Source organism: Eptesicus fuscus, chromosome 22 (assembly GCF_027574615.1).
Source record: "Eptesicus fuscus isolate TK198812 chromosome 22, DD_ASM_mEF_20220401, whole genome shotgun sequence".
Classification (NCBI taxonomy): Eukaryota; Metazoa; Chordata; class Mammalia; order Chiroptera; family Vespertilionidae; genus Eptesicus; species Eptesicus fuscus.
This window is the reverse complement of record NC_072494.1, coordinates 22,382,980-22,407,706: the sequence shown is the minus strand read 5'-3', so window position 1 is coordinate 22,407,706 and position 24,727 is coordinate 22,382,980. Positions and strand designations below refer to the sequence as shown.

At 48.6% G+C, this 24,727-nt stretch overlaps 1 protein-coding gene across 3 annotated transcripts; it reads right to left on the bottom strand.

Annotated features, from left to right (window-relative positions):
• Window positions 1-7,802: 7,802 nt before the first annotated feature.
• Window positions 7,803-23,214, bottom strand: TEX35 (testis expressed 35). 3 transcript variants are annotated; one of them, XM_028152081.2, is made up of 9 exons: window positions 17,314-17,444; window positions 16,540-16,590; window positions 15,856-15,924; window positions 14,114-14,170; window positions 13,403-13,462; window positions 9,154-9,218; window positions 8,745-8,937; window positions 8,342-8,385; window positions 7,803-8,068 (listed from the first exon to the last, which is right to left on the bottom strand). In XM_028152081.2, exons 1-9 carry the CDS (start codon window positions 17,350-17,352, stop codon window positions 8,008-8,010), a joined length of 639 nt encoding a protein of 212 aa, XP_028007882.1. In that variant the 5' UTR covers window positions 17,353-17,444; the 3' UTR covers window positions 7,803-8,007. The 3 variants fall into 3 exon arrangements, with proteins under 3 accessions (XP_028007882.1, XP_028007883.1, XP_028007884.1); XM_028152082.2 differs by having other exon boundaries at window positions 7,803-8,065; XM_028152083.2 differs by lacking the exons at window positions 8,342-8,385; window positions 17,314-17,444 and adding an exon at window positions 23,095-23,214.
• Window positions 23,215-24,727: the final 1,513 nt, after the last annotated feature.

Below are 24,727 nucleotides of genomic sequence, written 5' to 3'. Positions count from 1 at the left end.
GTGTCAGGTTGGGTTCCCAGGCACTAATAATTTAATTAAAAGTCGGTTTTGTTATGTGTTTTAACAACCTCCCTGGCCTGAGTGCTTAAATGTGGAGTAGAAATACCTTCTACTCCAGGCTCAGTGCTGATCTCTGATGCCAACAGGTCTTCTCACATGCTTTGGAGAGGGAGAGGTCTGGCTTTGCCTAAGCAAACTGAGAGACTCCTCTGAGAAAGAGAAGCAACCCTGCCCACAATGGGTCTGGCTCCTGGACAGAGGCTGGCACTGAGTTTTCACTAATCAACAGGAAACTCTGGCTCCCCCTAGAGGCCCACGGGGCAGCTGGATTGGGAAGCCAAAGGCTTTACTATCTGCACCAGACCCTTTTCAGCATTCCCACAGGACTGCCACAGCAGATACAGAACAGCTCCTGAGTGTGGAGAGCGGGCAGGGGAACCACCTATACAGGCACAGAATCCAAGGCCGATCTAACTCGGACTGTGGGAGCCCCTTGTTCAGAGTGAGGGCCCCTATGTTCCAAATACATAGCATGGCACACTGCTTCTCAGACTTGAGTGAGTCCTGGGATCACCTGGAAAGGCTTGTTAAAATGCTGACCATGGTTCAGCAGGTCTGGGATGTAGCCTGAGATTCTGCATTTCCAACCATCTCCTGGATAATTCTGATGTTGCTGGTTCACGTCCCGAGAAGCAAGAGTATAGAAGAAATAGGTCCTGAAATCAGATGCTCAGGTTCAAGTCCCAACTCTGCCACTTATTCTGTGACCTTGGACAGATTACTCATTACCTTCTCTCTCCGAGCCTGTTTCATCTTACATAAAATAAGGACAATGACCTCATAGGATGACAGAATGACTTCATAGAATGAGAGACGGAATGACTTCATAAGTTGTTATAAGAACAAAATGAAACAACGCAGGTAAAGCTCTTAGCACAGAGCCTACAGTGCTCGGCATATGGTAAACATCTTTACATTCATGTGTCCTTTCAGGAAGTGTTTATCTATCCCCTGCTACACACCTGGCACGGCCCTACACCCTGAGATAGAGCAGTGACAGAAGCAAAACCTCTGCTCTCAAGGAGCCCACATTCTAGTAGAAAAAGTCAGACAATGACAAGTAAAATATATGGTATGTAAGTTAATGATTAAGTGTGCTGAAGAGAAAATAAAGTAGAGGAAAGATAAGGAACTCTGGGGATGGGGATATTGTTATTTGTATAGAATACTAGGGAAAGAGTCACTGAGGAGGTGATTTTGAGGGGGTGGAGCTGAGGAAATGGGAGAGAACACTATATGTAAGTGCAAAGGCCCTGGGGCAACAGTGTACATGGTAGGTGTGGAGAAGAGAAGGAAACCAGTGTGAATGCAGCTCAGAAAGCGAGGGGAGAAATAATGTGTGTGTGGTGGGGAGGGGATAACAGTGGCAGGGCAGTTCCTATAGGGCCTTGCAGTCCATTGACTTTGGATTTTGCTCTGAGAGAAATGGGAGAAGACTGGAAAGTTCTGCGTAAGAGCAACATGACCTAACATTTTAATAGGACAACTTTGGCTTGTTGAGAGCAGACTGTAGGGACTCCTACTACATTCCAAGGCCATTGTAATAACCCAGAAGAGGGAGATGGGGTGGCAGAGATGCTGGTGGAAGTGATGGGAAGATATATGTTGAATCAGTTATGGCTATGAACATAAAGCCATTTGAGTTGAGTTTCCTACTGTCCTTTCAGTGGGTTAATCGCCCCTTCCTCTGGATGAGCACTTGGACAGAGCATGGCTTCACTGCTCATTCCCAGGAAACAGAAAGCTCTAAGGTGCTTTCCATCACAAAATATTTTAGGAGATTTCAACTGACTATTTCTCCATTCCAAAGGGTCTTTTCTGGGCCATCTATCTCTTCCTTTAAAAAAAACAACAACTATTTTTTTTTTATTATACAAATAATACCTAGAAACGTTAGAATGTTAGATAAGTACAAAGAATGACAGAAAAATTATCATCCTACCATACAGAGAAAGCCACTGCTGTTATTCTTTTCAGTTCATGCATGCCTCTCTTGGCACACCACACACTTTAAAAACACACACGTTTTTATTGATTTTAGACAGTAAGGGAGAGGCAGAGATAGAAACATCAGTGATGAAAGAGAATCATTGATTGGCTGCCTCCTGCATGCCCCCTACCTGGGGATTGAGAACACAACCTTGGCATGTGCCCCAACTGGGTATTGAACCGTGACCTCCTGGTTCATGATACGATGCTCAACCACTGAGCAACACCAGCTGGGCCACACACACACTTTCACCAAAAATGGGATATTCTAATACTGTTTCATAACTTTTTTTTCATTTAACATTATATAATCAACACCTCTTGATGGCATTAAATATATTTTTCTTCTTAATTTTTTTGTTAATCCTCACTCAAGGATATTTTTCCATTCTTTTTTAGAGAGAGTGGAAGGGAGGGGTAGAAATAGAGAAACATCGATGTGAGAGAGACACATCGATTGGTTTCCTACTGCACATGCCCCAACCAGGGCTGGGGATCGAGCCTGCAACTTAGGTCTGTACCCTTGACCAGAATCGAACCTGGGACCCGTCAGTCTGCAGGCCAACGCTCTATCCACTGAGCCAAACTGGCTAGGGCCATTAAATATATTTCAACAAGATATTAGCAGTTGAACATTCCATTTTATGGGTGTGCCATAATTTATTTAGCCAATTGGTGTTCACTTACGTTGTTCCTGATTTTTAAGCATATATTATAAATGACTCTACAACGAGTACCCTTGCAGTGAAAACCTGGCAGCCATCTATAATTTTTCCTCCTTCCAGGCATCAGGTATGTCTCGCCCAGAGCTGTTCATCTCCCCACAAATTCATCACCCATAAAAACACAAAAACCTTCTTTGTCACTTTTAAAAGCTGATGTCAATATTAAAGTCTCAAATGCTGCCCCATCACCTGCTGAGGGCACTTCCCCAACTGTGTCTTCTCCAACAGGGGCTTTCACACTCGCTGTTTTATCTCAGAACGTGGTTGGGTTGCATTTCAATATAAACAGGAGTTCCAAAGGTCACCTTGATCACACACATAGGAGGGCGAATCACCTTTGAAACACTGAAGGCTCGAACAGAAAAGCAATAGGGGCCTCTGGAGCCAGGCAGCGTGGACCCCCTTAGGAAGGTGGATGGGTAGCTTGTTGCCATGGAAATGGGTGTAATCAGACCTATTGAGTCTGAGAGAGATTGGTCTGTGGTCCATCAGGGGTAGTAGATGCCGGAGCCTATCCTCACCCACCTTCCAGGGCTGGCTGCAGCCTGAGACCCAGAGAAGCTGTGAGTGGGCATGTGACGAGCCTATGGCACTGATGGAATGGGTGAATGCTGCCAAATGACTCACCCTCATGTTTCTCTGGTGACTGCTTGGGTCAGGGCCTGGGGTGCAGCACCTGTTATCCATGGGTGGGCTGGGGAGAGCCAATTATGGGAATGGGACACTGAGGTCACAGGAGTGAGATGCTGTGTCACAAGGGACCCATTCTGTCCTCTAGCCAGTCCCAGTCCCCCTACCACTTGTGTATTTTCCTAATGTTTGATTTCTTAATATGCATATCCTCCTCCTCTCAAAACAACAGCTATAGGTCATTTGCTTATTTCTTAAAGTAGAGCAACATTCATTTCATTGCACACCTGGCTATGTTATGACTGGAGTTAGTCATGGTGTCAGGAAACTGACCTTGAGAATCGAAGGCCTGTTAATCTAGGAAAGGCAGTTCTGACCTCATCATCATTGTTGTCATGGCATTAAAAGCACACCTTAATTCCTCCGCATATACTCTCATTTAACCCTCACAACCCCCTGTGAACTATATGTTCCTATCCCCATGTTCCAGATGAGAACACTAAGTCTCAGAGAGGTGAACTGACTTACCTGCAGCCACACCACTGACTTGTATTCTGATCCAGCTGACCCTAGGTCTGTGGTCTCACCTCATTTCCGCCCCCTGGAAGTGCCTCCGGCCCCAGAGAGCCACAGAGCGAAGGGGGCAAAGAGCACTGGGCCTGGAGTCAGAACATCTGGCTTTGGGTCCTGGATTTGCTTCAAATTGTGTGTGTGGCTGAGGGCACCTCACTGCACCTCTCGGGGCCTCAGAATCTCATTGTAAATTGAGGAGATTGGATCAGACAATCTCTGAGATTCCTTAGTTCAGGCTTGTTTGGTGGTAACAGAAAGCTTCTTTGCTTAAACGGAACCAGACCCTGCAGTCCAAGAGTCTGGGGCTCTCGCGCAGTGAAGGCTGGGCTAGCACCAGACCTACAGCCCCCTCTCTGGAACTGCATGGGTCACTACTTCTCGCAGCTTCCCCATTTTATTCTGTGTCTCTGAAAACTGGGTTTATTTTTCTACAGATCAGCTTTCTCTGCTTCTTTGGCTAATGGTGGCAGGTGCCTCTCCAGCTCCCAATTATGAGGCCTTAGTTCTGGGGGCCAGCTGAGTCTCACCAAATTCCAATTCTGAATTCCCAGGGAAAGAAACTTGCTTGAGCAACTTGGTTTGGATATCCACCTTGGACTGCCCTTTGCCTCTACACAACTCTTCAATGACTTGGCCACTTGGCCATTTAAAGTTTCCCAACTTCTCACTGGTTGCAACCTGCATGTCTTTCCTCTCCATGCAGCTCATTGGTTTCTAAAGGCAGCACGTAAGTCATCTTCATCTTCATCCTCAGCATGAAGGTCAGAGCCCTGCACAAGAATTGTTTGTCACCTAAACTTTTGCTGCCTCCCCTGAGTGATTCATGTGTTGGCCCCCTCTTGACCCCTTCAGGACTTGTGGCCTTAGCACTGTGGACATCCCTGAAGAGTCCCAGGGGACTTCCCACTTAGGTCCCTCAGGACCAAGCAGGTTTGGGGGAGGGAGGGTGAACCCAAGAAAAATCTCCCGACTCCAGATTTTCATCCTAGATAGTGTCTGCAAATGGACACATGGGACTGTGACCTGTATTCACATTGACACATGAGATGGGGGAGACTTGGTGAGGGCTCTTGAGACTTGATTTTGTGGCCACATTGCCCCTGATGTGTTTCCAAACCTAAGCAGATGCCAGTTTTAAGGAATAAGACAAGGCCATCAGGGAACCAGAGCTGCCAAGCTGAGCTGAAGTGCCGAGTCTCCTTTGTGCATACGACTCTGCAGTGCTTGTCAAGCCCGAGGACAGTGGCAGTGGTCTCTGCAGTCCCTGGCCCTTGACCATCCCCAAGCTACTCCAGGCCCCAGTTCCACATCATCCAACTCAAAGGCAACAGAAGGACAAGTGTGTGTGTGGAGGGGGCAGGTCTGCCTGGCTACAAACAGCTGTCCCGTCTGTCCTTGGGAATGGACCTTCAGGGAGCCACAGCCCTTCATTCCTGCTGACGCTGCACGTGGGCCAGCTTTGCTGGTGAGCTTGTGCTTTTTCTGTAGGTCTCAATGTCACCTCATCTAGAATGGAATTATACTAATCTTGTCTCTTCTGCCAAAGATGCTATTCCTATCCTGTGTACTGAGCCTCTTGGGGGTCTCCCCAGCCTACATGCCCCCACTTCTTTGTGACACAGAACCCAGTTGATCAGACCAAGGTGGATATCCAACCCAACCTGCCCAATCAGATTTCTTTTTTGAATGAATGTCCGAGAGAGAGCAAGACAGACGTCACATGTCTTTTATGACATAGTCTTGGAAGCCACAGAGCATCATCTCTGCTGTATTCTATTCTTTAGAGGCAATCACTATGTCTAGCTCTCACTCATAGAGAGAGGATTCAGTCTCTTCTTGAAAGGATATCAAAGAATTTGTGGGCCTATTTGGAAACCACCACAACATAGAACTGAACAATGAACTAGCAGGGTCGCCTAAGACCATCGGAAAACACAGATAATTACATTACGATACATAACAGTAGCAAAATTACAGTTATGAAGTAGCAACGAAAATAATTTTATGGTTGGGGTCACCACAACATGAGAAACTGTATTAAAGGGTCGAAGCATTAGAAAGGTTGAGGACCACTGATCTAGATGATCCTCTTAGTGACTGTTGAGTTCAAAAGTAATCTTATTGGGCTTTTGGTTAGATTTGCATTAAGCCTTCAATGCAGCCTTCAGGGCTCACCTGAAGACTCACTTTTTTTTATATATATAAAATTTAATATGCAGGTCCCAGACTTTTACTTTTCATAAGTAGAAGTCTTCCCAAATGTTTGGGGGTTTGGTAGTCAAAGGATAGCATCTGGGGAGTTCCCTGCAATAGGCAGAATAACAACCCCTAAAGATGCCCATGTTTTAGAACCTATGAATATGTTATGTTACACAGCAAAGGGAAAGAAGTTTGTTCATCAACTGACCTTAACATTAAGGGGACTATCCGGCATTTCCAGGTTGGCCCAATGTGGTCACAAGGGTCCTTAAAAGTGGGCACAGGAGGCAGAGGAAGAACCAGGATCAGAGTGCTGCAGAATGAGAAAGACTGGACTGGCCATTGCTGGTTTTGAAGATGGAAGAGGCTGTGAGAGAGGATGCAGGCAGCCTCTGGAAGCTGAAAAGGCAAGAAACATTCTCCCCCAGAGCCTTCCAAAGGAACACAGGTGGCCACTGCCTGGGTCTCAGCCCAGAGAGACCCAATCTGTGTTGACTCCAGGCACTGACTACGTGGTAATCTGTTACCACTGCAGGGAAACGACATAGGGCTATACCCGGCCTTCTCCTTACCTTTCCTGCCCCATTGCTGCTTTCATCACATGCTTACGACCATTGTACTGGTTTACTTAGGGTCCAGATTTTTATTGTACATGTTTACCATCTCCTTAAAACTATAAAGGCAAGGCTTACGTTTTCTTTTGTTTTTTGTTTGTTTTTAAAATATATATCTAAAAAAATAAAATAATATATCTAAAGCAGCGGTCGCCAACCGGTGGTCTGCGGACCACTGGTGGTCTGCGAGGTCCGAAAGGTTGGCGACCGCTGATTTAAAGCACTCAATACACCGCTCATTACTATGTAGCCATGACCAGTTACTTACTAGACTGTCTAAAAGTCAAAGCAGCCAACTTGGCAAAGAGATGAAACAGGCAAGAGCTGGTGTTAAATAAAATATGAACTCCCATGAGTTTCTCCATCAAACTGGTGCCAAGAAGCACACCCATGGCAGGAGAGTTAACTGAAATCCTGTTTTCTCTGTATCTTTCTTTGCTCTCATTTTCAGCTAGCAGCCAAGCTTCATCTTCCCCGAGGTAGAGGATTTGGGGCAGGACAGAGTGTAGCTGGGGGAGGTCACTGGCTCATCCCCACCTTTGCAACGACCTAAGGCCTCTGAAGGGATGGATATGTGTCCTTTCTGTGGAGAGGCGGGAGGAAATCTGCTAGAGGACAAGGAGGGTGGATCCTCAGTGCCCAAGGTGACCACTGAGCACCGGGTCCTGAGTCCTCCTGCACACTAGACTCTGGGCCTGGGGGTTCCCCACATTACCTCAAACTCTCAGGTTTCCCTCAACACACACATACAATGCAAGAGCCACAAACATGGAGGGAGTAGTTGGATAGGGCAGTGGGGGTGTCTCCCGTGACTACACAGGAAGGTGTTTGATATCTCCAGGGCCTCCCCTCTCTTCTGACCTGGGGCCTTTACAGAATAAGGTGGAGCAGAAGGAGACAATAGGGAGTGGGGATGACCCCAAGGATGACCAAGACAGAATTTCCCACGAATCCACCAGGAAGCAGGAAGAGGGACTGGAGAACAAAGGAAGTGACACTCTGCATACTCGAGTTTGGCGACACCCCCTTTGGCTTTCAATGAAGATTTTAATCCGGGTGGCGGGAGGCCTGGGACGGGGTGGTATGGAAGGGGCAACAAGCCTCTACTGTGCAGCTCAAGGAGTTGGGGGAGGATGAACTGGCGCTCTGGTGGGTTCCGTGGCAGCACTAAGTTGGAAGCATGTCCTCGATCATGTAGAGGTTGAAGCACAGATACATCAGAATGCAGCTCCAGATGCCAAGGATGAGGAGGGTGCCCAGCCCTGGTGTGGTCTCCTGCTAGATGGGGAGAAAGGCAGGAATCTGAGGCAAGGTCAGATCAGCAGCTGGCGAGCACCCTCCCCTCCACGGGAGCCTCTAGGCAGCCGCCTCCAGGCTAGGCTACCCAATCCTCCTTCCTGGTGCCATGTTCTCTAAGACTGAGTGGATGTGGTGGGGGCAGAGCCTGCGTGGGCACAGGTAAGGTCTGATGTAAATGCAGCCTGAGCCTCTGCCTTGGGGATGACGGGGCACCCACCTGAGACAAGGCACATCTCGTATGGATCTACCTACCCCTGATTGTGGTTGTTCTTTAGGGCACACAACATACATTTCTCCTGTAGAGGACAGAAACAGCACAAGAAAGATCATTTTTCCCTGGTCCAAGATGGCCAGACTGCTGGGCACCTCAAGTTTTGCTATAGGAAAGGACAGAACAATACAGTGGCACTTGGGCAGACACATCCAGGATTGAGTCCTACCTACTTGGTCATGACTTAGGACTCTCCCCAGGCCTATAGGGCAAGACTCCAGAGAGGACTTCAGGCTCCAGGGCCTCCCCGGGACCGCAGAGGGGTGCAATCCTTATGGCCAAAGGTTTCAGTCAGGAGGGCCCAGGGGGAGGGGAGGCAACAGCAGGAGCCCATGGTACAGTTCCCCAGCAGGGTGGGGGGTGGGGGTGGCGAGCTTCACTCACATAGCAGGTCCCACATTGATGAAGGGAGTCCAGCGGGTCCTTTTTGAGTTTCTGTAGTGCCATATTCTTCTTGTGAATACAAAGTGATGCTCCTTCAGTTCCCTCCAGTTTCTTGAGCCGGTGCTGTGAGTCTGTGTCAGGCTTTCCTATCTGCCTGAGTTCCTGATGCTCCTTTGGTCCTCTTCTAAGGGGACTGGGGGGTCAGGGAGGAGCAGAGTTGGGGAGACAAATTCCAACATGACAAGGAGATACCCATAGCACGGGTGGCCGTGGAAGGCCGTGACTCCAAGCCACTGGGGCCACAGAAAGCAAGACAGCTCCTCGCAGGGTCTGAAGACCGAGGACATTTAGCAACGTGAAGGGGGAGATTCTTTAGGGACGAGGAGAGATGGGTGCAGGTTATACTTACAGCTTGCTGTTTTTCTGTATATTTATTAAAACATCCATCTTCTCATCCATATCCTTCTGCATTTCCTTCAAGAGAGAATTCAAAGCTAGACTCTACATCTTGAAGGGCGTTTGAAGTCCCCTCCTCCTGCCTCTCTGCAAATCACTCAGAGATCACACCTCAGCATCGTACTTCCTCAGAATCCTCACCAGCCTTGGGTGAGGGGGTTTATGAGGTGCAGCTGACATGGGCTGCCTTCCTTTTTCCCCTCCCCCATTCCATGATTGGGCTGAGCAATAGATAGAGTCATCAGGGGCTTGTCCAAAGTCTCCAGGTGAGTCAGAGGCCAGGAAGTGATTTATCTGAACTCACACTTAGATGAAATCATTACCTGCCTTGGTTCATGCCTATAAAATGACAGAACCAAGAAAACAAATCGTGTGACACCCCCCCCCCCACACCCACACACAAAGACACATTGACCCCAACGTTTGGCCCTGCCACACACCCAGATATTTCATACTTGTTTGCTCCATCTTTTACCCAATTCCTGGCAGAAATGGTCACTACAACACAAAACTGATAGTAGCTCAAATGGCACCTCCCATTTATTATTTACTAAGAGCTAAAAGGATAGTAAAATCTCAGCAAAGTTTAGATAAATTGACCTGGGAGAACTAGATAGGAATAGTGGTCACAAAAGAAATTCTAAGATGGCAGATGTTATCAGAGACAATATTTGTTATTGACATAACTGGGTTGGATCAAACATCATAAAGTGTAAATGAAAAACAATTTGTTGTGAGGAAAATAATTTTAATAAAAAAATGAAAGACTGGGAAACAGTTTACTGAACTGCAGTAAAAACTGTCTGGGTGGAGATGATTTCAAAAAATACCTTCTTGAAAAGCATTTTTAAATGTTAGTATAAATTTTGAATAAAATATTTGTATTCATAAGTAGAGTTAAAATATCCTTGAAGTCAAAATTTCCCCTGGGTCCAAAAAATCAGTCAAACATCCCATATTTTTACAAGTCTCACCACCACTTCAAACTCCTCACATCCCAAACTGACCTCCTCATTTTCTCCTCTAAATTAGTTCTATTTCCCAATCACCCCTGTCATTGTCACCACTTTCTTCTAATTACACAAATTAAGGTTATGATGTCATCATGGATGCTTTCCTCTTCTTTCATTCTCTATATTGAATCGGTCACCAAGAATGTTGTTTTTCCTTCGATGCATCTTTCAGATTCACCCTTTCCTTTCTATTCCTACACCTGGTCCAGCTTTCTTCACCTTGAGCTGGATGTGGCTTCCTGTCTGATATTTTTGCTCCAGATGACCCCTCCCTGCTCTCCAGGGTCCCCAGGCCACCTTGCAAACAGCTGCCGGCTCAGCTTTCTGAAATGCTGCTCCTAGCATGTTCTTTGATTAAGAATCTCCAGAGGCCCCTTACTGCTTACATAGCCAAGTCCCAGCCGGTCTGCCTGTCTTTCAAAAGCCTTCATTACCCACTTCCTTGTGCCCCTTCCATTTTATTTCTCACAGTTTCCCCAAATGATCCCACTTTTATGACTGATCTCCCCACTGACTGTGATACGCTTCATGTTCCTCCTGCCTCCATGCTGTGCGCAAGCTGTGCCCACGCCCGAAATAGCCTCCTTTGTGTGCCTTTCATGCCCAGTCCTACCCACTAACAAAACACTCACTGTGCTTGCATTTTACCACAGAAATAACACATGCCCTTTGCAGAAGATCTGGATAACACAGAGGAACATAAAAGAAAAAACTGTCATCATTTAGAAATAACAATAGCCCTTTTGGTATATTTCTTTCCAGTCTTTTTTCTATATGTTCATTTACCTATTTTTCCCGTTTAGTTGAGATCAGCCTGTACACATGTCTTGTATCTTGCTTATTTTACTTCTCATTACAACATTCTTCCTAAGCACTGTCTCTAATAGTTCCTAATTTTCCATATATGAATATACCATAACTTATTTGCCTATTTTTCTACTGTTAAAATTGTGGAACTGATAAGTCAAGGGATTTAAATGCTTTTTGATATCTATAGTCTAATTCCTTTTCAGCTTTGTGCAAACTTGAACTCTGAGCAGCAGTACAAAAGCATTCCTATCTTATTCTATAATTATCATAAATTAAAACTTTGCTTGTTTGAATGTGACAATCTAATCATTGTTTTCATTTGCATTTATTTGATCACCCACGAGGTAAACTCTTTTAATGTTTATTGCTTTTTAGTTATATTCCCTTCTGTGGACTATCTATTCCTGCCCTTTTCCCATTTTTCTATTTGGTTCTTATTGATTTGTGTAAACTTTATATATTGCAGATAAAAAAAACCTGTTGTCTCTGCCTATCATATTTGTGGAAAAAAAATTGTCTCTCCAAAACTGTTGTTTGCTTTTTAATTGTTTATGGTGCTTTCCTGTGATAATTTCAAATTTTTTTAATATTGTTAAATATAGCCGAAACCGGTTTGGCTCAGTGGATAGAGCGTAGGCCTGCGGACTGAAGGGTCCCAGGTTCGATTCCGGTCAAGGGGCATGTGCCTTGGTTGCGGGCACATCCCCAGTGGGAGGTGTGCAGGAGGCAGCTGATCAACGTTTCTCTCTCATCGATGTTTCTAACTCTCTATCTCTCTCCCTTCCTCTCTGTAAAAGATCAATAAAATATATTAAAAAATATTGTTAAATATATCAATATTTCTTTTGTGATTTATTCCATTGTATTTATGCTTGGAACATCTGGTTAAATACTTATACACACTTTCTCCTTATTGTTTTTTAATATTTAAATTCACGTTGTAGACTATTTCAGTTTACAGAGTTAAGTGAATTAAGTCTTTTCTTCATATAGTCAAGCAATGTTAATATTACACAATCCTTTCCTTCTCGCTGACCTTTAAAAAAAAATCTTCATTGTATTTTAAATTTTATAGAGTTGGGAGGAAGTTTCCCAAACTTGAGTGTACAACGGAATCACATGGGAGCTTTAAAAACTACTGACCCTGGACCTCATCCCAAGAGGTTCTGATGCAATTGTTATGGGGTGCAGCCTGAGTATGAGGGGGCAGGTGAGAGCCAAGTTCAGGTGAGTGCAGCCAGGTGAGTAGCTACTGCAGAAGTGCTGAGGACCGGGTTCTCATTCGGGGCGAGTATCACAACTCTGCCCCAGCCTGTTAATCTGGACCTAGGCCTGAGGATTTGAGTTTTAGGAATCCTCACAAGTATCCTCATTGTACCCAGGCAGAGAGGCTCTTACAGGGTTCTCTGTGCTGGTTATCCTGGGGCTGTTCCACCTTAATTTGATTATTGTGGCTTTATTATGAATTTTAATATCCAGTAGGGGTAGTTGCAGGTCCCATCGAAATAGGACTCGGGCTCTGCTGTGTTTACTTGTGCCGGTGATTCTGCAACACACCAAAGTCTGAGAACCACGGTTCTAGTATCTAGTATCTGTGTTTTCCAATGGTCTTAGGCTCTACAGCAGTGGTTCTCAACCTGTGGGTCTTGACCCGCAGATTGAGAACCACTAGCAGGGTCGCCTAAGACCATCGGAAAACACAGATATTTACATTACGATTCATTCACAGTAGCAAAATTACAGTTATGAAGTAGCAACGAAAATAATTTTATGGTTGGGGTCACCACAACATGAGGAACTGTATTAAAGGGTCGAGGCATTAGAAAGGTTGAGGACCACTGATCTAGATGATCCTCTTAGTGACTGTTGAGTTCAAAAGTAATCTTATTGGGCTTTTGGTTAGATTTGCATTAAGCCTTCAATGCAGCCTTCAAGGCTCACCTGAAGACTCACTTTTTTTTTTTTAATATATATTTTATTGATTTTTTTACAGAGAGGAAGAGAGAGGGATAGAGAGAAACATCGATGATAGAGAAACACCGATCAGCTGCCTCTTGCACAACCCCTACTGGGGATGTGCCCGCAACCAAGGTACATGCCCTTGACTGGAATCGAACCTGGGACCTTTCAGTCCGAAAGCCGACGCTCTATCCACTGAGCCAAACCGGTTTCGGCAAGACTCACTTTTTCTGTAAGGACTTTTCTGGTTACTCCAGCCCACCTTCATTACTCACGTCCTAAACTCTTAATAAAGTGACATACAGTTATCATTTAGCTTGTTACTCACCTGTACATTCTTCCTTGCAACAGAATTTGGGGCAGGGCCTGGTATCGCCTTCCACAAATCCTAGGATGGTACTGGCCCATGTAAATGCTTACCTTCATAATCTCCACAAATTCCTGGAGTTTATCGAAATCCTTGTCCATTACACATTTTATCTAACAAGGAAGAAAGGCGCAGAGCCTATATTACTGACTGTGGAGTCATTTTAAGCAAAGGGCAGCAGCTGCTCTGCTGGAATGAACTAATCATGGCCCATCAAAGCCACTTTCTTCTCAAGGGGTCGGGGAAGGGACTAGGGTGCAGTTAGTATCTAGTTAGCACCACCAGCAGCCTTCGCACAACTTAGATCCAGGCTTCCATGTGGAGCTCAGACCATAGCTTCAGTGACAGCTTCTCGCGTGAGCATTCCCCTTCTTCGTAAGGATGCTCTAGGTGGGCCCATCAAGGAAACGAGAGGAGAGGGCTTGCTCCGCAGCTTGCTAAGGGGAGGTGAGTAAGAAAAACTGAACTGGTCCCTGACTGCCCCTCTCTGTCACTAAAGTTTCATCTCCCCAACCTTATCCCTAAGACACCTTAGGAGTCCTTATCACTCAATCATTGGGTTGAAGCATCAAATACTAGTAGATATCCTAAGCTGCCCGACACTGAAATGCTCTAGGGATTTGGGCTGAGTTCATTGGAGTGCTTTCTCCATGTGATTTCCGTCCCTGTTCAAAGTCAGGCACTGCACTTTCCTGGAAGCTACCCTTCACCTTCAAGTTCTGGAAAGTCCCATCCTCCATCTTTTCCTTGAGCTCTTCCCTCACCTGTTTTATCTCCTCCATCTTTTCCTTGAGCTCTTCCCTCACCTCCCTGAGATCATTCTGAGGAAATAAAATTGGGAAGAGGAAGAGTAAAGAAATGTCTTGGATGGAAGGGAAAGTGTCAAAGGAGGGAAGAAAAGATCCAGGGGTGTGGATAAGGAAGGAGAGATTTCCCATCAGGGAGGACAGAAAGGAGGCTACTAAGAAAATAGAAGAGTCCAGCCAGCGTGGCTCAGTGGTTGAGCATCAACCTATGAAACAGAAGGTCACGGTTCGATTCCAGGTCAGGGCACATGCCTGGAGTTGTGGACTTGAACGCCAGTAGGGGACATGCAGGAGGCAACCAATCAATGATTCTCTCATCATTGATGTTTCTCAGTCTTCTCTTCTCTTCTCTTCTCTTCTCTTCTCTTCTCTTCTCTTCTCTTCTCTTCTCTTCTCTTCTCTTCTCTTCTCTTCTCTTCTCTTCTCTTCTCTCTCTCTCTCTCTCTCTCTCTCTCTCTCTCTCTCTCTCTCTCTCTCTCTCTCTCTCCTCTCTCCCTCCCTTTCTCCCTTCCTCTCTGAAATCAGTAAAAATAAGTTTTAAAAAAGAAAAAGAAAACAGGAGAGTGGAACATCCAAACATCATGTGCATTCGACACTTCTGGGATATGACCGCCAAAAATATACAAACAACCCCAAATAAGGCTCATCCTACAAAATGAATGGTCTCTGATTCTAAAATATGTCAGTGTCCAAGATAAAGGTTGAAGAACCATTCCAGGTGACAGGAGGCTAAGGGACACAGAGCCTGGATGCAACGTGTGATCCAGGATTGGGTCCCAGACCAAAAGGCTGTTGTTTTTTCTCTTGTTATGAAAGACATCAGTGAGATCTTTGTTGAAATTAGAATAAAGGCTGTAGATGAATACTGAGTCAAAATCATTTCCTGATTTTGATATTTGATATTACTGGCCATATAAGAGAGTGTTCTTGTTTTTAGGAAATTGACACCGAAATTTGAGAGAAACATGCTCCCAAATGGTTCAGAAAAAATATATATTTATGTGTGTGTGTGTGTGTGTGTGTGTGTGTGTGTGAATATATACATATATGAGATAGAGGGAAAGGACCATGATTAAATGCCAACATTTGGGAAATCTGGGCAAAGAGTATACTAGAATTCATTGTGTCATTTTTTGAAACTTTCCTGTAAGTCTGAAATTATCCTATATAATAAAAGCCTAATATGCTAAGTATCCGGTCGTCTGGTTGTCCATTCAGCCAATCAAAGCATAATATGCTAATGATATGCTAAGGCCGCTCAACTGCTCTCTATGATGTGCACTGGCCACCAGGGAGCAGACGCTCTGACTGGTAGGTTGGCTTACTTCTGGGGTCCAACCAATTGGGACTGAGCAAGATGGGCCAGACACGCCCTGGAGCCCTTCCACAGTGCCTCCCTCCTAGCTGGCCAACCTCCTGCATGGGGTCCCTTGGCCTGGCCTGTGCCCTCTCGCAATCTGGGACCCTTCAGGGGATGTCTGAGAGCCGGTTTCGGCCCAATCTCGCAGGCCAGGCCGAGGGACCCCACTGGTGCACAGATTCGTGCACTGGGCCTCTAGTTTCACAATTAAGAGTTAAAGGAAACAAACCAAAATAACTAAAGAGAATGGAGTCACAGTTTATCCCCCATGGAAGTTGTTTAGCTGCTCAGCCCTTCACTGGGCTGACCCCACCCTAGCAGCCTGGGTTTAAACACCTACCTTTAGCTCCCTCGTCCCTCCCATTTTGGTAAATGGCCCTTCTGGTTTAATTCCTTTGCATTCATATGTCTGTTGATTAAAACCAGAAACACAGGGTATTGGAAATTGCAGGTGTGGGGTAGATAAGGCAGGAGAGATCACCCCGAGTTTTTGTTCCTCCCTCCCAGCCAGGGTAGACAGAGGGGAGCTGGTGGCCCCACCTGTGCAGCAGTTTCCTCCATCCTTCAATTCTCTCTGAGCTCCTCTCATTCCACTCCCTTCCTGGGCCTCAGCTCTGTCCCTGAACAGCCAGGCTCACTCCTGCCTCAGGACCTTTGCACAGCTGCTTCCTCGACCTACAGTGCTCTTCCTTAGTCTTTGAGTGGCCGGTGTCTCATTCTTCAGCTCTCAGCTCAAAGAGAGGGCTATCCTGACCCCTGATTTACAGCAGCCTCCCCGTCAGATCTCTCTGTTTTAATTCTCTACACAGCACTAACACTACTGATTTTTTTTCCTGATTTGTGCATTTATCTGATTAGTTACTACTGTGACGTTCTATGAGAGCAGAGAGCTTGTCTGTCTCTCAGTGTACCCCCAGCACCTGGGACAGAACTTGGCCACAGCAAAGCGAATGACCCCTGACTCCAGGTCAGCTCCCACGCTCTCAGGCCTGGGTGCTGGCATGGGCTCAAAAGACCTTCTTACTTTGATCGGCTCTGGCTTCAATTCCAGGCAAATTGCCTTGTAGTTCTTGCTCTGCGGAGAGAGGGAGTTGGGATACAGGCATCAGGACCAGGGTGGCTACCCGCCGGCTGACAGGAGGACCCTCACCGGCCCTGCCTGTCCAACTGTGCTTGAGCCCAGGCCCACATGTCCCCCAGCCCCCGATTCAGGACGACTCCAATTTTGTCCTGCTGTTACACATCTCTCATGAGCATCGCCTGCCCGCTCAGCAGGCAGCTCTCTCCCTGCTGGGGGTGCCTGGGCGGAGAGGAATTTTATGGGAACTTTAGGAAGACACATAAGTACTATTTCAGGAGCGCAGACTCAGGTTCTAATCTCAGCCGTCCTCCCTACTGGCCATGCCAACGTGGGCAAGTTATTTAGTCTTTCTGGCCTCCATTTCCTCATCTGTGAAGTGAGGAAGATAATTATTTTATATAATAAAGTTATTGTACACCTTAGACATGCCCGTTAGATGCGGGCCTGGCGCAGGCCTGGGTGGGGTCCCGCCCCCGGGATAGTAGGGGTGGGGTTCGGGACTATGTGTCCTTGTCCCCGAGGGAGCCAGCCGAGGCTGCTTTCCTTCCCAGACCGAGGCCAGTTATCAGTCCCACCCTCCTTCTGGGCTAAGTGGTCACTTCCTGCTCAGACGGAGAAAGAGAAGCCCAGCTTCCATCAGGGGTCTCTGCACCCGCCCCACCCCACCTCCATTCACGGGGGCCCAGAGGCCCCAGGCTCCAGCCCTTTCTCCTTTACCAGGTTTGCTTTCTTCAGTTCTGCCCTCTTGGCCGACATGATGGAGGAGGCCAGAGTGTTCTTTTCCCAACCTCCCCACGACGGGCCCTGTGACCAGGCCACTGTCCTATGCAGATTACAGGCCAGGGGAGGACAGGTGACCACCTGTGTGTGTGGAGCAGCTGAGGTCACAATGCCCAGGACCCCCATGCCATCCTTGAGTGTCAGCGCAGCTTTGAGCCTGGGGCGCCTTGGCCGCTGAGATGAGGGACTCAGGTCCGACTGCTGCGTGGGGGAAGGTGTCCTGCAAAGTCCACCCGGAGGGACCGGGCCTGTTCTGGCCGAAGCACAAGGCGCACCTCAGGAGAAGCAAGGACTGCTGGCTCCGCCCAGTCGGCTCGTCTCCCTGCTGAGTGGACCAGAGGAGGTGTCTGCCCGCACACCGGCTTCCAGAGCCCACGCAGTTCCCTCTGCCACGCTCTCCTGACATGGATGGACCCTCCCTCGGACTGGAAGCCGTCTTGGGTTGAGAAGTCTCTCTGGTCCAAGGTGCAGGTACCGTGCTAACCTGGGTTTTTCTGTCCTGTAGGGGGGGACCGGGGAGGGGGTGGCTTCAGACTCGGCAGGATGAGTTCTGACTCCCTGTCTGACTGCATGGCTGGCCCTGTCCCCTCTCCCCACCACCAGTCTCTGCCCCTGCTTCTTCCATCATCCTGGAAGAGGGTTGTGGCAAGAAGTCATCCGTGGATAATGCTAAAGGTGAGAAGCCTCGGGGGAGGGAGGGACAGATTCTAAAGAATACTAGTTGCTTCCGAAAAGGCCAGTTTGGGAATAGAGGACAGACAGCACAGGGGTACAGGAACCAACGCAAACTGCATGTGAAGTCCGTGCCACAACACACCTCGCAATGACTCCTCACACCTCCCTCCATTCCAGCCCTGTCTGCGCCTGTCCTTCCAGAGGCTGCGAGCACTGGGACTTCCTGGGGAGCCACCTGCGGCCTTGCTGATGCATTTCCTGGGGGTTATTTCACAGCCCCCAACCTGGTGACAGCCCTTGCTTACTCTGTCACAACCAAAGGAGAATATGACTGTCACTCTGCTCAGTGTGGGGAGGGAGGGAGTGGTGGGGAGCTTCCCAGCCCCCCTCACCCTCTCGCAGCTTTCTAAAAACCCCAAGGCCTGAGCATGACATTCCAGAAACTGACTGGCTGCATCTGAAGTTCCCGGATGTGGGCACCATCTCCTCCGCGCTGTGGATGCAGATCTCCCTGCCTTTGCTTGGCTGGGCTGAACTGCTGTTCCAAGAGCCTCCTTCCAGCCAAGCAGATCCCACGAGGCCATGGCCTACACATCGGGAAACTGGGTCTTCAAAGAAATCAAGGTCTCCTTGTGAAACTGCTCTATACATTACACATGTAAAATCATCATGGTTTGGACACACATTTAACAAGACCCACAGCTCCAGGCTTGCGCCTTCTCACAGTGCTCACTATCAGGCTCCCAGTACCTCACTGTCGTCATTGATGCGCTCTGGAAGGGCTCGGGAAATCCACTTGACAAACCCCAGTCGAGGAGTCTCAGGTTGTTTCCTTCTCCTTAAGATGTTGCCACTGCACGAAGCACGAGGGCGACACCGCGACATTGGGCGTTGCTGCAGCATGACGGTTCCCTGCAGGCTGTGGGCAGTTCCTCCTGAGGAATGCCAGCTCCGCTCTTCCTGGCAACACCCACTGGTATCGGGCCAGGAGCAGGCGCCCACCCAGGTTTCACTGGAGTTTGCTGGAAAAGGAGCATTCACAACAGAGACACAGAGGCAGCCACACGTCTCTCTTCCCAACGACGCCATTTGGATTTCCTTTACGAGGGTTTCTCAGCTTCTTGAAGACAGTGTTGTGCGGAAAGGCTGGTGGGAAGAGGGGATTTAAAACTGGCCTTAGGCCTCTGGGTTTGGTCTCCTGTGATTGCAGGGGGACAGAATCGCAGGATCTGGGCTACGACGAAGCCCAGGCTCAGCCACAGGTAGCCCAGAGAACATGACTGTCATTCATGCTGTAGGTCTATTTGACCACTGGGTGACCCAGCGTGCTAAAGGCCTTGGACTGGGGCAGAATGTTCCATCAAGGTGCCCAGGGTCGCGACGGCTGTGGTCTCCAGGCCACCTCGGATGGACCTGAACCAGGTGACTGGCTCTCACAACACCCTGGGAACATCCCCCGCAGTCGGGCACAGCCCTCAGCCAGAGGGGCTCGCTGGTTCCTACCCCAGAACCTCTTGCATACAGCTTTCAGAGAGTTAATGTGATTGGCTACTGCATGATCCTACTTGACTGATTTACAGAGGCCTCATAAAGCTTTATCACATCAGGACGGTCGCCTGTGCTCATTGACACGTTGGTTACTATGCAATTTCTGATCATCTCTATAAATAGTGTGCCCGACTTTGGCAAGAATCATAATCCTATTACACTGTTTCTATGGAACAATGATCCAGTTTCTACCATGGGAACTTCTAGGACCTCTATTTCAGGAACAAAACACAATATTCTGAACAGATGAATGTAAATCTCCAGCTAATTTGATATATCTCACGGTAAGTGAAAAGTCAGAGCGAAGGCATTGTGTGAGGATTGCCGGCTTTTTCCTCCTGTGCGTTCACACGACAGGGGCGTGTTTGCCAGAGCCTCACAGGACCCAGCGAGAGGGACTTGCTCCTCTGCCCACAGCCGGCAGTTACAGAGCAGCCTGCCTGGGAGATAAAGTTACAGAGCAGCCTGCGTGGGAGATAAAGAGCCACCAATAATCGGAGGCTCCCTGCTCCTGCCAAATATGGCCCCTGGGCCACCTGGCTTGGCCGTGTCCTTTTGCCTCTTTGGGTGGAGTCCAAATAGAGGAGGGCAGCTATCCTCCTGGCTCTTTTGGCCTCTGGGCTTGCAGGCTCTCTACAGCTGCCATCCTAGTGCCCAGCAGCCTTCCCTCTACATCAGACACCTCCAAATCCCCATTTAGCACAGAAGCACTGAAACTGGGTGCATCCTCTTTGGATGGCTCTTGTTGAGGGATTATAGTTGACCCGGAACAACACCGGTTTGAACTGCATGGGTCACTTATATGCACATTTTTTCAATAAATACGTACAGTATTGTAAATGTTTTCCTTACGATTTTCTTAATAACACTTTCTTTTGTCTAGCCTTATTATAAGAGTACAGTATATAATACATATCTATCTATATAAAAGGCTAAGCAACTGTCGTAACCGAACGGACAACTGAACAGGCTGCGTGGGGCAATCAGGCTGGCAGGGGTGGCAGTGAGGGGCGATCAGGGTGGCAGGCAGAGGCAGTTAGGGGTGATCAGGCTGGCAGGAGGGGCAGTTAGGGGCAATCAGGCAGGCAGGAAGGTGAGTGGTTAGGAGCCAGCAGTCCAGGATTGTGAGAGGGATGTCTGACTGCTGGAGATCAGGCCTCAACTGGCAGTCAGACATCCCCTGAGAGGTCCCGGATTGGAGAGGGTGCAGGCTGGGCTGAGGGGACCCTCCCTCCCCTCCTGTGCACGAATTTCATGCACTGGGTCTCTAGTAACATATAAAATACAGTATATGTTAATGGTGAGGCTTCCTATTAACAGCAAGCTATTAGCAGTTACGTTTTGGGGAGTCAGAAGTTATTTGTAGATTGAAAACTACACGGAGGGTCACCTCCTGCAGGCACCAGACCACGTGACAAAGGAACCTCTGGGGCCCTGGGCTCCAGCTTGAAGCTGAAGAGGGAGGCATACATGACATCATGCCTCTGTGTGGCAAAACTTCTGTGAAAGTGGCTCCCTGGGGAAGACTACTTGCATTGAATCAAACACTGAAGTAAGCCACACATTTGCTGAGCCCCCTAAAGTGTTACTTTATTTTTTGTAAGTTTTTAAAAAACTTATTTTATTGATTGAAGGGGGAGAGAGAGAGAGAGAGAGAGAGAGAGAGAGAGATATCAATGATGAGAATCACTGATCAGCGGCCTCCTGCATGTCCCTACTGAGGATCGAGCCTGCAACCAGGGCATGTGCCCTGACCAGGAATCAAACTGTGACCTTCTGGTTCATAGGTCAATGCTCAACCACTGAGCTACACTGGCAGGGCTATTTTTACCTAATTCTTGATTTAAAAAAAGGGATTCCATTGTGTCCTCACCCCTCTAAAAACTGTGACAGTATAAGCCATCCAGAGAACTGTGACTGCTGAGGCGTGCCCCGCCCTCAGCCCCACACCTCCTGCCAGGCTTCCCTGGTCCAGGCTCAGGGCCAGGCCACTTCTCAGCAAGGAGCCCAGGTTCCCTGTGCAGGGACTGCACAGCGAGTCCCCTATTGGTTCAGGACACTTGCTATGTGCCAAGCACTCTGCATGGCCCTGGCCCCTAGAACTCATCACTGACAGAGGTGACAATAGGGTGGCACTTACAACATGGTGAGGGAGCCCAGGGGAGGGGCATGGCCCAGTTCTTGGAGCTGGCTCTCTGCCGTGTTCTGCTGGACCCCATGCCTGGCCTTGAGAGCTTCCCCGTACCCTAGTTCCTCTAGATGCAGGTGCTTCCCTAAACCCCAGCACAGGAGCCAGGCAGGGCTCTGCTACCCCCCACATGCCAGGCTTGCCCAGCACCAACACCTGCCTGGCCCTCAGAAGATGATGGAGGTGAGAGGCTGCCTCACTCGTCAGTGGGACCACCCCCTCCACGCTGGGCCCTGTCTCCACAGATGAAAGGGACTGTCCTCAGCATGGCTCCTACCGGCTCCAGCAGGAGTGCTGCATACAAAGCAGCTTTCCCTGCTCCCCCTGGCCACGTTCACCTCCACCTGGCCTTGTCACACTCCACGGCAGTCTGGACTGGGCTTACACCTGCACTTCCTCTAGCAGCGCAGAGCAAGGTGTCCTCTGAGCTGTGTGTGTGCCAAGCTGACAATCCACCACGTCAGAGGGGGTCTGCAGGTAACACATTCCTGTCCTCAGAGGTCCTCGGGAAATATGGGTAGACCTTGCTTTATAGCGCTTCACAGATGTTGTTATTTTTTAGATTGAAGGCAAAACCCTCCTCCCACAAAAAAAGATTACGACTCACTTTACTGCAATGGTCTGGATGATCAAAACCCGCATTATCTCCGAGGTGTGCCTATCATGGGATATTCATAACTGCATCCACCACTGGGGTTTGTACATGGACCTCCCTCAGCTCTCAGAGAACTGGAAACATGGAAGCCCCGGAGTCCGCAGGAAGGAGATGCAGTGCTGGCCTGGGGTCCGTCAGATTCGTCTCGCTGACCCCACTGGGAACCTCAGCGGGCCTCCTTCCAGACCCAAGTGCCCTCTACAGGCCTTCTCTTTTGCCTTCCACTTGGTTCTTCAGAGAAACAATGAACAGGAGACCTACCTGTCTACCTATCTATTTTAAGGGATTGGCTCACGGGATTATGGGGTCCCACAATCTGCTCTCTGCGGTCCGGGGACCCAGGAGAGACAGTGGGGTAAGTTCCAGTCCAAGTACACCCTGTCCCAGCTCCAAACAGTCCACAGAGAGAAAGGACTCTTTCTATTTGACCTTTAATTCTACCCATTCCTCACGACTGGAGGGGGCCAGCCTGCATCGGAAGGGCACTCTGCTCTGCTCTGTCCACCGACTCAACTGTGCCTCTCACAGAACCACACACACACACACACACACACACACACACACACACACACACACAGCATCATGTTTGACCAACTACCTGGGCACCTTGTGGCTTAGTCAAGTTGATACGTAAAATTAACTATCACATTACCTGTCTCTCCCTCATCCTCGATCCATCACATCATCCCTGGAGCATAGCTCATTTCCATCCCTCTGTCTCCCTCAGCTTCCAGAACACGGCACTAAAGCAAGCTGTAATCCTTTTGCTGGGGGAGAGTCTTGCCTTCAAACTGTAAAAAAAACAACATTTATGAATCACAAGAAAGCAAAGCAGGGGATGCCTGTTTTCCCAGACCTCCGGATCCGTCCTTCCAGGAGGAAATACCCCTTTTTCCAGATTCCCTGGAGCAACCCTTGACCACCATATCTATCCTCTGTCTGGACCCCGCCTCTGGGCTCATTCTCAGACCTGCTCTCAAGAGAGTGAATCCCAGCACAAGCCCACCCCAGCCTCCCCAGTCTGCTGCCTCCCACAGCTTGTCTGCAGCTTGGTGAATACCAGACAGTTGTGCAAGTTAGCCGAGGCTACGCAGCCCCTTTCCTTGTGGCAGAATGGGATGGCTCAGGCATAGAGACACTGGGCTGTCCCACTGCTAAGGAGGGACTGTGTCACCCTGGAGAGCGGCGCTGGCCGGTGGACCCGGATTCTCTGGTTCAGTGATTACCTGGAGACCCTGCCAGTCTTGCTTGCAGGTTTGAACTAGGTCAAGGGTTCACCTCCAGGAATATGGGAATCACTGTAATAAAACAGTGTCTTAACCAAGCATTTTGAATGTGTTGATTTAACCCACACAACTACCCTAAGAGGTAGGCACTATCATTATTCCCATTTTACAGATGAAGAAACTGTTTAACTCAGAGCTGGCATTTTCTGAAGTCAGAGAGCCTGGTGGGGGAGCTGTGAAATGAACCCAGGCAGCCTGGCTATGCAGCCAGTGCGTTTAACCTCCTCCCTAGAGGAGTGGACTGTCCCAGCCACAGCAGCCCATGTCCCATGTCAGCATTTCCCACTGACATTTATAAAACGGGGGTTAACAAAGATAAGTTCACAGGAGACCTCACGCACAATGCAGATGGAGGAACCCCATCCCTTCTGCAACCCCCCCCCCCAACCCTAGCCCCTCTACTTGGCAGTCCTGAAGAGAGGCCTCAAATAGCAGCCTCGGGGAGCCCAGGCCTGCTGGTCGGGAGCCCGCTGCTTCCCCAGCTGTGCCGGGAGTTAGACAGGCTGGCTGTACAGAACCTTCCCCTCAGGCAGAAATGGCCCCATGAGGCACAACTGACTCCAACAGGTCATGTCCACAGCCAAGCAAAGGCCACAGTGCACATCTCTAACAAAGACCCCAGACGGGCGGCAGCCACCACTTTGCAGAACACCTGCCTGATGTAAAAAAGCAAGTGTGGGAGGTGCAGCTTCCACTTTGGGGATCTGGTGGGTCCGGGAGAAAAGGTCTATATAGACTGTGGGAAAGTGAACGTTGTAAACTTTTACCTAAGGATGTCCTGTGTATGTGAGGGGGGAGGTGAGGGTGGAGATGCTACAGTTTCCATGAACCCCTTTGTTTCCTGCAGCTCATGAAAACCTTGTGTTTGTTCCTGGGTCACTGAGGGAGCCCACTCCTGCCTTCTCCCCTCACCCCTTCCCCCTGCCTGGCTTTCCTTCTCCCTCACCCCTTCCCCCTCCCCTGCCTGGCTTTCCTGACACAACACCAGTGAAACTCGAG